A 15,331-nucleotide genomic window follows, 5' to 3' on the forward strand; every position below is an offset into this window, starting at 1 on the left:
GTAACTTTACGGAACTATGTGTTAATCTGGATTTTTATTTCTCTAAGAATGTTTCTATATGGTACCAATCGTTTCACCATTTGCTTTAGTTTCACTGCCTGTATCATAGAAGTGGTCCATGTCATAAAGAAGTCAAACACAGGCCGGGCGCGGTGGCTCACGCCTGTAATCCCAGCACTTTGGGAGGCCGAGGCAAGTGGATCACCTTAGGTCAGGAGTTCAAGACCAGCCTGGCCAACATGGCGAAACTGTCTCCACTAAAAATACAAAAAAAAGGCCGGGCGCGGTGGCTCACGCCTGTAATCCTAGCACTTTGGGAGGCCGAGGCGGGCGGATCACAAAGTCAGGAGATCGAGACCACGGTGAAACCCCGTCTCTACTAAAAATACAAAAAATTAGCCGGGCGCGGTAGTGGGCGCCTGTAGTCCCAGCTACTCAGGAGGCTGAGGCAGGAGAATGGCGTGAACCCGGGAGGCTGCAGTGAGCTGAGATCACCATGTCTAACTTTTGTATTTATAATAGAGACAGGGGCCAGGCGCGGTGGCTCAAGCCTGTAATCCCAGCACTTTGGGAGGCCGAGACGGGCGGATCATGAGGTCAGGAGATCAAAACCATCCTGGCTAACACGGTGAAACCCCGTCTCTACTAAAAAATACAAAAAAAAAACTAGCCGGGCGAGGTGGCGGGCGTCTGTGGTCCCAGCTACTCGGGAGGCTGAGGCAGGAGAAGGGCGTAAACCCGGGAGGCGGAGCTTGCAGTGAGCTGAGATCCGGCCACTGCACTCCAGCCTGGGTGACAGAGCGAGACTCCGTCTCAAAAAAAATAATAATAATAATAATAGAGACAGGGTTTCACCACGTTGGCCAGGCTGCTCTGGAACTCCTGACCTCAGGTGATCCACCTGCCTCAGCCTCCCAAAGTGCTGGGATTACAGGCGTGAGCCACCACACCTGTAATCCCAGCACTTTGGCCCAGTGCGATTTTTTTTAAACCTAAGTGAGATCACATCATTCCTCTGTTCAAAGCTTTTCAATGGTTCCCCACAGTGAAAACCAATCTTTGCAATACTCCAGGGCCAACAAGATCTGCCTCCACCTCACGACCTCTCTGACCTCATATCCTACTCCAGGCTTCTCCTAGGCCCCGTAACATCATTCCAGCCACACTGACCTCCATGCCATTCCTCAAACACACCAGACATGCTTCTGCCCTCAAGGCATATGCAAAAACTGATCCCTGCCTAGAACACCCTTCCACCAGATATCCTCAAGGCTAACTCCTCTATCTACTTCAAGTCTTTACACAAATGTCATCTTCTCAATAAAGCTGCCTGACCAGCCTATTTAAAACCAACCCCACCCCCCTTCCCTTTATCCTGCTATGTTTTCTTTTTTCCATTGCACTTATCATCTAACAACCCATATCATTTGCTTACGTTTGTTGTTTAATATCCGTTTCTCCCACACTAGGGCAGGGTTATTTATTATCTATATTGCCCACTGATGTATTCCAAATGCCTAGAATTGTGCCTGAGAAACAGTATACATTCATATTAGTTGAATAAATAGTTTTGTACATGTCTATAGGATTATCTAATTAGTGGCTGAATGATTCACTACCTAGGAACAGGGACTGGGTCTGGTTTTGTTCATCATTGCATTTCCTAGATCCTAGCATAGGATTTGGCATAGAATAGACACACAAATACTTGTTAACTGAACAATACAACTCTTTTTTTTGAGACAGAGTCTTGCTCTGTCCCCCAGGCTGGAGTGCAGTGGCACGATCTCGACTCACTGCAACCTCCACTTCCCGGGTTCAAGCGATTCTTCTGCCTCAGCCCCCCTAGTAGCTGGGACTACAGGTGTGCACCACCATATGCAGCTAACTTTTGTATTTTTAGTAGAGACTGGGTTTCACTATATTGGACAGGTTGGTCTTGAACTCCTGACCTTGTGATCCATCCGTCTCGGCCTCCCAAAGTGCTGGGATTACAGGCGTGAGCCACCGCGCCCAGCTGAACAACATCACTTTTTTTAATCAAAAGACACAAATTTAAAACAAATGACATCATCCAGCGCTTGTAAGATTACAGGGGAAATCCACCTGCCATATATTGTTGGCGAGTACGTAAACCGATGCCTTTGAGAGTAAGCTAGCTACAGGTATTAAAATTTAAACCACTCAGAACTCATGCCCTTTATTTAATTCACTAGTCTTACAGAAGTACAAGAGTACCTAAAAAATATGCACAAGGACATCCATTACAACACTGCTTATAAAATAATTAAAAATTGAAAACAATCTACTTGCCCCACAATAGGGAAACAGGCAATAAATCATGCATGGTACATGCATATGATGAGATAGTCTTTAACAAGAATGAGGAAGGCCTACAACACTGACCTGGAAAGTAGTCCATGATCTAGTACATAAGCCAGATGGTATGGATTTGAAGCCTGCTCCCCCACTTAATAGCTGTATAACACCAGGCACATTTCTTTAACTTCTCTGTGCTTCAGTTTCCTCATCAAGAAAATAGAAGCAGTAATATTTCAATAGTACTTACTTCATTGCTACGAAGATTCCCTAAGATAACGCCTATAGTGTTTACAGCACATTACATGGCCATATAACCATGTATGAGTATATTCTAGCTAACATTTATTAAGTGAGATAGGGAAGTTGCAGATTTATGTATGTAAAGCATGTCCTTCAGGGGTAAAAGGTAGCATGTCTGTGTAACCAACAAGAAACAATCAGGAATCCAGCCTGCTCAACATGGCAAGAATAAAAACTAATGAAGTGGGTTGGGTGCAGTTGCTTATGCCTGTAATCCCAACACTGAGAAACCAAGATGGGAGAATCGCTTGAGCCCAGGGATTCAAGATCAGACTGGGCAACACAGTGAGACCCTCTCTACAAAAGAAAAAGAAAAAAGTGAAGTAAAATCAGAGCAAATGTTTCAAAGATATAGTTGAACTTAGATTAAAATAAACATTAAAATTTGAAATTTTTCAAATTTTTGAATTTTCAGGGGAAGACAGATCAATTGAAATTTAACTATTAAAATTACCTATATTCCAAATAAGTAAACTAAGAGGCAGTATCAAAAACCCAAAACTTTTTTAATTTACAAAATTAAAATGAATAAAGTGATTACATTTCATCCCTTCAATTTACACACAAATCGATTTTCCTAATCTACCATATGGCCATGAAAAACAGACAATATAGATTTTTTTTTTTAAGTCATCAAAGACAATCGCTTCTGAAATGGGATAAAACGAGATACAGTCAAAGACTAAGCAGTTAGTTATCTTTCACCACCAGTTTGACACAAAAGAATTCTGGCAATTTTTTTTTTTTAATCAGCCGGAAATTCAAATGTGCCTAAAGCTAAAGTGGTCTACATGAGTTCCGCTAAAGACACAAATTAAATCCCCAAAAGCCAGACTCAGGGACTCACACATATAATCCTAGCACTTTGGGAGGCGTAGACAGATGGATCCCTTGAGTTCAGGGGTTTGAGACCAGCCTGGGCAACGCGGCAAAACGCTGTATCTACAAAAATACAAAAATTAGCTGGGCATGGTGGCATGCACCTGTAGTCACAGCTACTTGGGAGGCTGAGGTGGCAGGATTGCTTTAACCCCAGGAGGTCGAGGCTGCAGTGAGCCAAGATGGCACCACTGCACTCCAGCCTGGCCAACAGAGTGAGATACTGTCTCAAAAAAAAAAAAAATTTAAATCCCCAAGATGAACTTCTAAGACACTGACACAAGGCACTCAAATGTACCAAATTACCTCTCTCCTACTGTAAAAAGTAGCCATGGCTACCTACATTAATTTAAAATAAAAATCATACTAGAGTCACAAGATTTCAAAAATAGGAAATAAATCTGAACAAAAATAGCAAGAATACAAGATTTCCTAAAGCTAATTTTCCCTAGTCTCTTTCAAGTGCTTAGTCACTTCTGCCTATTTACAAGGAAGACCATTTCATATCTTGAAAGAGGCAGGGAATTTTGATTCCAGACTGTCATGTCACCTGAGCTGCCCTAAACGTTTGTTTCCATGCAACTCAAGAGAAGGCAGCAGCCAGCTATGCATACCTATCACTCCTGATCAGAACCACAAGCTCTCTCTGTATCCTGCCTCTCTGCGCAGTAAGAAAGTGGGATTGTGGAAAAACAAAGTTTTCTTGCCTGACACCAAATGCAAAAGGTGATCATTAAAATGCAGCCTGAAAACATCCCAGTTTCCTCTCTCTGACAGCCCACCAAAAATACTTTCCTTCCCTTACGTTCGCTTACTGAAACAGAAATAGCAAGCAGGTTCTTATAAAAGTCCAAGTGCTCACTGGACATCTCCCCTCAGGCAACTACCACCACCCAAAACTACAGGCTAATAGGCTCTGGAGCACACTTCCCAGAGAGCAGCCAGAACCTTAATGTCTGATATGGTTACAAGTTCCCCAAAGGCAAGAATAAAGAGTAAGGGTTTCATGAAAGGTTATTTTGAGACAACCCCAAGCAAAGGCAAGTTTTAAAGTACCTACTCCGTACCAAGTCCCTTTTCCCAACATTCTACTCTACTCACACTTAAAGACGCTAAGCACACACGTTGATTATAGAAACACACCAGAAAGAACTTTCACAACTAGATACAGTAGGATCTTGGAAAAGACCAAGTACACTACTCCCAAACATCAATTCTAGGTGGTAAAACCTGGAACCATGTAGTCAATCTGTGAGGCACAGCTCAGTCCAGTTTCCCAGAAGATCATGAAGGGCTCTGATAATCAACTTTCATTATTTAGGATGAGGCCCTTTTTTCCCTTCCAAGAATATAAACGCCATAAATGACACATTTCTTCCACTTCATTTTTTTTTTAGTACCACAAGCAAATATCTTCAAGTAGTGCGAGAAGGCCTCAGCATTCTCAAACACTATTCTCATTACTCCTAATATCTTCCTAACAATTCTATTATTTTATATACACATTCGTGTTGCTATTTTTATAGATAAAATACAAAGGCATGAATTAACCTCTTGATTAATTCGTGTGTGAGAATACTCAGGTTCAACGAGGCTAACAAATGAGCCCAGAGCTTGCTGGTTAACAATCCAGGTCCTTTAGACACCCAGGCCCCAACACTTACCATTAAGCTACAGTGCCATTCAGGGAATGCTACTAAATCCAGTTACTGTACACAACTACTTCCAGGTCACATAACTGGGCGCAAAGAGCTCTATAGCAAGGATTGGGGCCGCGGGGAGGGCACGCTACCTAACATTTTTTTTTCTTTAACGAATATAGCACATGTTCCCGATTTCCATCCTCCCCCACGGGCAGAACCCACGTGCCGGTTCCCCGCTACCCAGAACCGCTCCCTCCCCACACTCCCCCACGCTACCCAGCAGCCTCCCCACGCCCTTCCCTCTGTCCTCCCGCAAGCGCTGCACGGGCGCCTCCCGCCCCCTCCCCAGCGACGGCTGCCGGGGTGCCCGCGCCGCCCTCGCGCGCCGCAGCCCGCGCGCCCCCGCCTCCGCCCGGCAGGGTCACCCCTGGGGCCTGCGCGCACCCTTCCCGCCGCCTGCCCTCCCCGAAGTCCTCCCGCGACGCCGACGCCGGGCAGGCCGCGCCCGCCGCGCCTGCCATGGTGGGCGCCTCACCGTCAGGCTGGGAAGCCGGGCCCGGCTGCGCCATGACCAGGCGGCCGGCCTCGGGGAGCGGGGATGGGCGGGGAAGCGGCGTCCCGGGCTCCCGAGGGCTCAGCTGGCGGAGGAGGCGTCGACCGAGCCGCCGCCGCCGCCGCCCAGGGAGGAACCGCTAAGGCTGGAGCCGCCGGCGCCGCCACAGCCGCCGGCAGAGACGGACCCGACCGCCGACCTCCGCCTCCTCATCCTGACAGCGGGAAATAAGCAGTGCGCAGGCGCGGGGGGATGGGGCGGCACGTGACGTTGGCCCGAGGGGAGGGGCGGGGCCTCGGGAGCGCGGAGAGAGCGCGGCAGGAGGGGAGGGTCCGGGCGGAGCTGGGCGCCTGACCCAGCGCCAGAGGGCGGCTGAAGGCGGAGCGGAGCTGGAGAAGAGGGAGAGCAGTAAAGACCGGGCCTCTCGAACGGGCCGGTCCCGGTTGCCCACCACAGCACAGTGGGGGAAAAAAAAAAAGAAAAAGAATAAGAAAGGAGGACAGATGGCGGGGTGCAGTTCCAGCCTCTACCTCTTCTAGCTGTGCGACCTTGGGAGAGTCACTTCACCTCTTGGAATTTTTATCAATATAATGGCTAAGAAAAGTTTAAACGAGGTAATAAAGTATGAAGAACTGTTTCCGACAGTACTGGGCCTGGACCCCAGGTCCTCTGATGCAGAGGCCAGTGCACTATCCATTAAGCAAATACGTTTGGCTTTTCAGTGGTGATAGATGGTGGAGATACAGCCAGGTACAGACCCTGCACTCATAGCAGGAGAGGAGAAATCAAGTGTGGCCCTTTATACCTGGGCAAGAGAACCTGCCCTGGGCCCCATACTTTAGGAACTCCCCTCTAATCACCACTCCCCATCTGATTTCAACACCTGGAGCGCACCCCATGCCAAGGAGGTAGTTTAAAAAGCTTTTTTTTTTGAGATAGAGTCTCACTCTGACACCCAGACTGGAGTGCAATTGTGTGATCTCGGCTCACTGCAACCTCTGCCTCCCGGGTTCAAGCGATTCTCCTGCCTCACCCTCCCGAGTAGCTGGGACTATAGGTGCGTTCCACCACACCCGGCTAATTTGTATTTTTAGTAGAGATGGGGTTTTGCTATGTTGGTCAGGCTGGTCTCGAACTCCTGACCTCGTGATCCACTTGCCTCAGCCTTCCAAAGTGCTGGGATTACAGGCGTGAGCCACCACACCCGGCCTAAAAAGCTATTTTGAAATCAAAGAGGAGCATCAGGAATTACGTACATTTTCATATTTTTAAGGAAATCCTAAGGCCCAGCAATCCCACCCTAGGGTGAGAGAGTCCACAGGGTTTGGCACTTCAGGACCAAGTTCTGAATACCTGTGGCCCCAGAATTCCCTTTCCAGTTAGCTGAAGCTGTGGCCTCTTTCCCAGATCCATTCTCTCTAGGGCAGAGTCTATGCATCCCTAAAAGAATCTAAAGTGGCCGGGTGCGGTGGCTCACGCCCGTAATCCCAGAACTTTAGAAGGCTGAGGCGGGCGGATCACGAGGTCAGGAGATAGAGACCATCCTGGCTAACACGGTGAAACCCCGTCTCTACTAAAAAATACAAAAAATTAGCCGGGCGTGGTGGCGGGCACCTGTAGTCCCAGCTACTCAGAGGCTGCGGCAGGAGAATGGCGTGAACCCGGGAGGCGGAGCTTTCAGTGAGCCGAGATCGCGCCACTGCACTCCAGCCTGGGCGACTGAGCCAGACTCCGTCTCAAAAACAAAACAAAACAAAACATAAAAAGAATATAAAGTGAGGCCATAAAAAATAATGAGTTCATGTACTTTGCAGGGACATGGATGAAGCTGGAAACCATCATTCTCAGCAAACTAACACAAGAACAGAAAACCAAACACCACATGTTCCACTCATAAGTGGGAATTGAACAATGAGAACACATGGACACAGGGAGGGGAACATCACACACCCGGGCCTGTGGGGTGTGGGGGGAAGGGGAGGGAGAGCATTAGGTCAAATACCTAATGCATGTGGGGCTTAAAACCTAGATGACGGGTTGATAGGTGCAGCGAACCACCATGGCACATGGATACCTATGTAACAAACCTGCACGTTCTGCACACGTATCCAATAACTTAAAGTATAATTAAAAATAATAATAATAGGCCAGGCGCAGTGGCTCACACCTGTAATCCCAGCACTTTGGGAGACTGAGGCAGGTGGATCACGAGGTCAGGAGTTCAAGACCAGCCTGGCCAACATGGTGAAACCTCGTCTCTACTAAAAATACAAAAAATTAGCCGGGCGTGGTGGCAGGTGCCTGTACTCCCAGCTACTCGGGAAGCCGAAGCAAAGAATTGCTTGAACCCGGAAGGCGGAGGTTGCAGTGAGCCGAGATCACGCCACTGCAACTCCAGTGTGGGTGACAGATCAAGACTCGGTCTCAAATAATAATAATAATAATCAGAAAATCCACTAATTAGAATCAGTTTCTACTTTCTTTAATTAAATCATTTGTTTTAAAGAAGATATACTTCTATTAAAATGATTATCATCAAAAAAGGGGGGGCTAAAGGGCAGCTGTGTTTTATTTTAAGGGGGTGACACGACACTTGGGTGTTTGAGCTCCTATGTCCACAGATCCCTCGTGGTGCAGGACAGAGGTGAGAAAAGAAGTGAGCCAAGAGACAATAGTTGGGCCAGGTCCTGTGCTCCCTTCGCCACCTCATTCATGTGCTTAACTCCCAGGAGTCCAGGAATTCTAAATTTAAACCTGGTCTTCCAGGTCTTAAAAGATGTAGATTTGGCCGGGCGCGGTGGCTCAAGCCTGTAATCCCAGCACTTTGGGAGGCCGAGACGGGCGGATCACGAGGTCAGGAGATCGAGACCATCCTGGCTGACACGGTGAAACCCCGTCTCTACTAAAAAATACAAAAAACTAGCCGGGCGAGGTGGCGGGCGCCTGTAGTCCCAGCTACTCGGGAGGCTGAGGCAGGAGAATGGCGTGAACCCGGGATGTGGAGCTTGCAGTGAGCCGAGACCTGGCCACTGCACTCCAGCCTGGGCGGCAGAGCGAGACTCCGTCTCAAAAAAAAAAAAAAAAAAAAAAAAAAAAAGGCCGGGCGCGGTGGCTCAAGCCTGTAATCCCAGCACTTTGGGAGGCCGAGACGGGTGGATCACGAGGTCAGGAGATCGAGACCATCCTGGCTAACACGGTGAAACCCTGTCTCTACTAAAAATACAAAAAACTAGCCGGGCGAGGTGGCGGGTGCCTGTAGTCCCAGCTACTCGGGAGGCTGAGGCAGGAGAATGGCGTAAACCCAGGAGGCGGAGCTTGCAGTGAGCTGAGATCCGGCCACTGCACTCCAGCCCGGGCGACACAGCAAGACTCCATCTCAAAAAAAAAAAAAAAAAAAAAAAGATGTAGATTTGTCCAAGTAGAAGAATAGACGATATTAAGGTTAGCGGTTAATTGGAGTAGTTTGTAATTTTATTTTATTTTATTATTTATTTATTTTTTGGAGACAGAGTCTCACTCTGTTGCCCAGGCTGGAGGGCAGTGGCACCATCTCAGCTCACTGCAACCTCCACCTCCAGAATTCGAGTGATTCTCCTGCCTCAGTCTCCTGAGTAGCTGGGATTATAGGCGTGTGTCAGCACGCCCGGCTAACTTTTGTGATTTTAGTAGAGACGGTTTCACCATGTTGGTCAGGCTGGTCTTGAACTCCTGACCTCAAATGATCTACCCACCTTGGCCTCCCAAAGTGCTGGGATTACAGGTATGAGCCACCATGTCCAACCTGGTTTGTAATTTTAAGTAATTAAGGTATCTGTTTGTACTTTTGCCCCAGGTCCTGCCAACGTTAGGGGAGAGCCAATATACAGACTCGAGTTTTTCGAGCAGTGAATGTCTCCCAAATGACTGGTGTGCATTTGAGAGAGCAAGCAGGGTCTCCCCAGCACCCTGCCCAACCCCCCCATAAATGATTTTCCTGGATTAGCAAATCCATACTTACCAGGGAGACCTTTGGCCAGGATAGGGCAGCCCAGTGCATCCTCTGTATTGTTGTGATGACTAACACGAGGCATAAGCCATAAAGATAGCAGATGCGGCCAGGTGCTGTGATTCACGCCTGTAATCCCAGCACTGTGGGGGGCCGAGGCAGGCAGATCATTTGAGGTCAGGAATCTAAGACCAGCCTGACCAACATGGTGAAACCTTGTCTCTACTAAAATACAAAAATTAGCCAGGCATGGTGTTGGGCACCTATAATCGGGGGGCTGAGGCAGAATTGCTTAAACCCAGGAGGTCCAGAGGTTGCAGTGAGCCAAGATTGTGCCACTGCACTCCAGCCTGGGCAACAGAGTGAGACTCCCTCTCAAAAAATAAAAATAAATAAAAATAAAATAGAAGGGGCTCCTTCCAGTGAGAGAGTGGCAAATTTATTGCCATTGATAATGAGGCTTGAAGCCAGGCCCTCAAGATCAAGGTCCCTCAGAAATGGTCAGGCATCTGATTTGGACACCTAGGGCTCTCCATGTGAAGGAAGTAGTTGAAAAAGCCATTTTGAAATCAGATAGGAGCATCAAGAATACTGAACATTTTCATATTTTTAGGTAAACCCTAGGACAGCAATTCCACCCCTAGGAATATATTTTAAGAAAACAGATGTATGCTCAAAGTCTTTATTAAGTATAAAAGATGTGATTCTTATGTTCTGAAGGACATTGGGACTAACACATAAATACATCAAATAATTGGTTACCAATGACATTGCCCATGTGCCCCAGAGACACATGAATATTCACAGTGGCATAGTTCATAATACGATAAATAAAGGACACATATGTTCATCAACAGTGGACTAGATTTTTTTAAAGTTTTAACATACAATGGAATAGTCTACAGCAATGAAAATGAACAAACTGGCCAGGTGTGGTGGCACCTGTAATCCCAGCACTTTGGGAGGCCCAGGCGGGCAGATCACGAGGTCAAGAGATGGAGACCATTCTGGTCAACATGGTTGTCTCTACTAAAAATAAAAAAATTAGCTGGGCAAGGTGGCATGCACCTGTAGTCCCAGTTACTTGGGAGGCTGAGGCAGGAGAATCGCTTGAACTCGGGAGGCGGGGGTTGCAGTGAGCCAAGATTGAGATTGTGCCACTGCACTCCAGCCTGGCGAGAGGGCAAGATTCCATCTCAAAAAAAAAAAAAGAAAAGAAAATGAACAAACCAAAGCCACATGTTTAATGTAGATGAATCTCACAAACCTAATTTTGAGAGAAATAAGAAAATTATACAATACTTAGAACCTGATTCCACTTGCATAAAGTTCCAAAACAGACAAAACTAAACATTATGCATACATAGTTGGCAAACGGTAAAGATAGGAAGAAAACCAGTATCGCAGAAATCATGACAGTAGTTCCTGGACCAGGGAGGGACAGTTATGAGAAGCATAGACTTGGTGTAGTTTAGGTGAGAAAGATTTGGGTGTGGCTGGGCACAGTGGCTCACGCCTGTAATCCCAGCACTTAGGGAGGCCCAGGCAGGCGGATCACCTGAGGTCGGGAGTTCGAGACCAGCCTGACCAATATGGAGAAACCTCGTCTCTACTAAAAATACAAACTTAGCCAGGCGTGGTGGCGTGCCCCTGTAATCCCAGCTACTTGGGAGGCTAAGGCAAGAGAATCGCTTGAACCTGGGAGGCGGAGGTTGCGGTGAGCCGAGATTGTACCATTGCACTGCAGCCTGGGCAACAAGAGCAAAACTCCGTCTCAAAAAAAAAAAAGAAAGAAAAAGAAAAAAGATTTGGCTGTATTTTCCCATTACAAACTTAACATGAGCAAGTTCTGGCCTGGCGCGGTGGCTCACACCTGTAATCCCAGCACTTTCGGAGGCCGAGTCGGGCGGATCACGAGGTCAGGCAATCAAGACCATCCTGGTTAACACGGTGAAACCCCGTCTCTACCAAAAATACAGAAAATTAGCCAGGTGTGGTGGCAGGCGCCTGTAGTCCCAGCTACTTGGGAGGCTGAAGCAGGAGAATGGCGTGAACCTGGGAGGCAGAGCTTGCAATGAGCGGAGATCGCGCCACTGCACTCCAGCCTGGGCAACAGAGCAAGACTCCATCTCAAAAAAAAAAAGAGCAAGTTCTATGGAACTGATAGAAAGCACTCATGCTGTGTTTCATTGAGTCACACAGTGTAGATTATAGGAACAGATGCATCTCCTGCACATTACCCTGACTGGGTCACGTCAGCAACGTTGGTTGTATTGGTTCTGTGCACCATTATTTGCAGGGACACTGACCAGCTGTGGTGGATGGAGACCCAAGGAATGAAGAATCCATCCAAAATATCAAAGTTACACTAGGGGTGGGAGGGTAGATGACTTGGGCCATGAAGATTGTCCTCAAATCCCTGGAGTACGGTGCATACAGATGGGCAGGGATTGCAGCAAGAGAGGCTTCAGCTCTTCAACTAGATTTCTTCAACTAAAGAAGAACTTGCTCTCCCTCAGAGCTGATCAGAGAAAGAAGGAACTGCCTTTCAGGCAGAGAGCTTACACTGCAAGTGTGCAAGCAGATCTGGCTAGCAAGTGGTCAGACATGCTAGAGAACAGACTGCTGCATTTTAACGTTGACTACATTTCCCATAAATATTATTTCCCCTAACTGACAACCCAAAAGGTGGGCAATAGGCAGAGTAGGCCAGGTGTGGTGGCTCACACCTCTAATCCCAGCACTTTGGGAAGTCGAGGCATGCGGATCACTTGAGATCAGGAGTTCCAGACCACCCTGGCAGACATGGCAAAACCCCATCTCTACTAAAAAATACAAAAATTAGCCAGGTGTGGTGGTGTGCGCCTGTAATCCCAGCTACTCGGGAGGCTGAGGCAGGAGAATTGCTTGAACCTGGGAGATGGAGGTTGCAGTGAGCCAATATCTCACCATGACACTCCAGACTGGGCAACAGAGCAAGACTCCATGTCAAAAAATAAAATTTATTTTTTTTAAAAAAAGGGCACAGAGTGGATAAATCAAATTTTCCTCAATGAATTCTGTTTCAAGGATTCTGTCCTGTGGTTTCCAATAAATACAAATGGCTATCAGACCAGGTGTACCAATTCAGGGTTCAGCTGATAGTACTCACTCACTACTGTTGGTTTTCCTCTCCCTCTGGGACCCAGATTCTCAAAAGCAGGAAGTGAGTAGGGCCAGGGCACCATACGTCCCTGGCCTTCAATAAGGGACAGGTTCACTGCAGGTTGTAGGGAAACAACTAGAAGCAGGGACTTCTGCTTCCCAGACACTTGTCATCTTCCAGGCAAGTGGGAACCCTTGGAAAGTCACAAACTGGGTATCGGCTTCCTCACTAAAACTTCCTAGGGAGAGCTTACGAGGTACAGACACCCATGATGTCTTTAGCCAGGGTAATTCCCCAGCCTGATTTCTCACTCTCCCAAGTATCCCCAGCTCTATTTGGCCATGAGCAACTACTTTCCCCTCCTGGGACCTACAGAAGGAAAACTAGAATCATGATCATTGCTCCAAACCATCCTTGCTCCACCCCTCCACCCCTCTCCCAAGTAAGGCCTATGTGGGAGAGTATCGCAAACATAAGGCTGAGTTCTTTTGGGTTTTTTGTTGTTGTTGTTGTTGTTGTTGTTGTTTTTGAGACAGGGTCTCACTCTGTCGCCCAGGATGGAGTGCAGTGGTGCAATCTCAGCTCACTGCAACCTCTGCCTCCTGGGTTCAAGCGATTACCTTGCTTCAGCCTCCCAAGTACCCAGGACTACAGGCATGCACCACCCTGCCCAGCTAATTAAGGCTGACTTCTCTATCACAGTCTCACAAGATGTAGATTGTTATCGAGGGAAGAGCTCCAGGCTTTGAATCAGAAGACCTAGAAATTCTGGTACACGGTGGCTCACACCTGTAATCCCAGCACTTTGGGGGTCCCAGGTGGGTGGATCTCCTGAGTTCAGGAGTTCGAGACCAGCCTGGCCAACATGGTGAAACTCCGTCTCTACTAAAAATACAAAATTAGCTGGGCACAGTGACTCACGCCTGTAATCCCAGCACTTAGGGGAGGCCGAGGCGGGCGGATCACGAAGTCAGGAGATCAAGACCATCCTGGCTAACACAGTGAAACTCTGTCTCTACTAAAAATACGAAAACAAAATTAGCCAGGAGTGGTGGCAGGTGCCTGTAGTCCCACCTATTCGGGAGGCTGAGACAGGAGAATGGCGTGAACCTGGGAGGCAGAGCTTGCAGTGAGCTGAGATTGCGCCACTGCATTCCAGCCTGGGCAACAGAGCGAGACTCTGTCACAAAAAAAAATACAAAATTAGCCGAGCCTGGTGGCATAAACTTGTAATCCCAGCTACTCAGGAGGCTGAGGCAGGGGAATTGCTTGAACCTGAGAGAAGGTTGCAGTGAGCCGAGATTGCACCATTGCACCCCAGCCTGGGCGATAGAGTGAGACTCCATCTCAAAAAAAAAAGAAAAGAAAAGAAATCCTGGTACAAATTACCTATTGACCCAAAACACATTATTTAACCTCTCTGAGTTCTTGTTTATCTAAGTTCCTTATGTCTAAAATAGGAATAATAAATCAGCCTTACAGCACATCAGGAGGCTAAAGAGATCAAATACGTAACCTCTAACACATGGTAGTTGGTCTATAAATATCAGCTTGCCCCTCTGCTTGTCTCATTCTTTCTGTCCTTTTTTTTCCTGGATAGGTAGTTTCCATCCTGGGAAGAAGGGTCCTGGACCATAGAAGTCAGTCTGTGAAGGTATCCCTAGGGATCCAGGGCAGAAATCACCAATATTTGCAAAAGCCTAACGGAACCATCACATTTATTCTAGATAAGTTTGCAAGGCTAAAATGTCAAGTTTCTTTGCTTTGGACAGAAAATATATCATACTGCTTATCACATACTGATTAAAAGTTCTTTTTTTTTTTTTTTTTTGAGACGGAGTCTCTGTTACCCAGGCTGTAGTGCAATGGTGTGATCTCAGCTCACTGCAACCTCTGCCTCCTGGGTTCAAGAGATTCTCCTGCCTCAACCTCCTGAGTAGCTGGGATTACAGGCACCTGCCATTATGCCTGGCTAATTTTTGTATTTTTGTAGTGACGGGGTTTCACCATGTTGGCCAGGCTGGTCTCAAACTCCTGACCTCAGGTGATCTGCCCGCCTCGGCCTCCCAAAGTGCTGGGATTACAGGCATGAGCCACCACGCCCGGCCTGTTCTTATTCCAGTTTTAATTGGAGTTAATTAATTGTTGATTAGTAATACAAAGAGGAATCCATTTTTACTTTTTGTCTTGTTTTGTATTTTGAGATGAAGTCTAACTCTGTCACCAGGCTGGAGTGCAGATTTGCAATCTCAGCTCACTGCAGCCTCTGTCTCCTGGGTTCAAGTTATTCTCCTTCCTCAGTCTCCGAAGTAGCTGGAACTACACGTGCACCCCCATGCCTGGCTAATTTTTTTTTTTTTGGTAGAGAGTGAGTGTCACCATGTTGGCCAGGCTGGTCTCAAACTCCTGTGCAAGTGATTTGTCCACATTAGCCTCCCTAAGTGCTGAGATTACGGGTGTGAGCCACCACGCCTGGCCCATTATTACTTGATAAATGTAGTTTG

The 15,331-nt window shown here is 47.3% G+C and overlaps 2 protein-coding genes across 3 annotated transcripts in view; one reads left to right on the forward strand and one right to left on the reverse strand.

Annotated features, from left to right (window-relative positions):
- Positions 1 to 5,916, reverse strand: part of RABEP1 (rabaptin, RAB GTPase binding effector protein 1) — a 105,920-nt gene extending 100,004 nt beyond the window's left edge. For both annotated transcript variants that reach the window (XM_050765280.1, XM_050765281.1), the window contains exon 1: positions 5,680 to 5,916. In XM_050765280.1, the coding sequence (XP_050621237.1) occupies positions 5,680 to 5,713 (34 nt within the window). In that variant the 5' untranslated portion in view covers positions 5,714 to 5,916. The remainder of the gene's footprint in view (positions 1 to 5,679) is intronic.
- Positions 5,917 to 6,160: 244 nt separating this feature from the next.
- Positions 6,161 to 15,331, forward strand: part of ZNF232 (zinc finger protein 232) — a 129,821-nt gene continuing 120,650 nt past the window's right edge. The window contains exon 1 of the mRNA XM_050765360.1: positions 6,161 to 6,164. The gene's annotated coding sequence lies outside the window, so the exon portion shown is untranslated. The remainder of the gene's footprint in view (positions 6,165 to 15,331) is intronic.

This window comes from Macaca thibetana, chromosome 16 (assembly GCF_024542745.1).
Source record: "Macaca thibetana thibetana isolate TM-01 chromosome 16, ASM2454274v1, whole genome shotgun sequence".
In the NCBI taxonomy this organism is placed as follows: Eukaryota; Metazoa; Chordata; class Mammalia; order Primates; family Cercopithecidae; genus Macaca; species Macaca thibetana.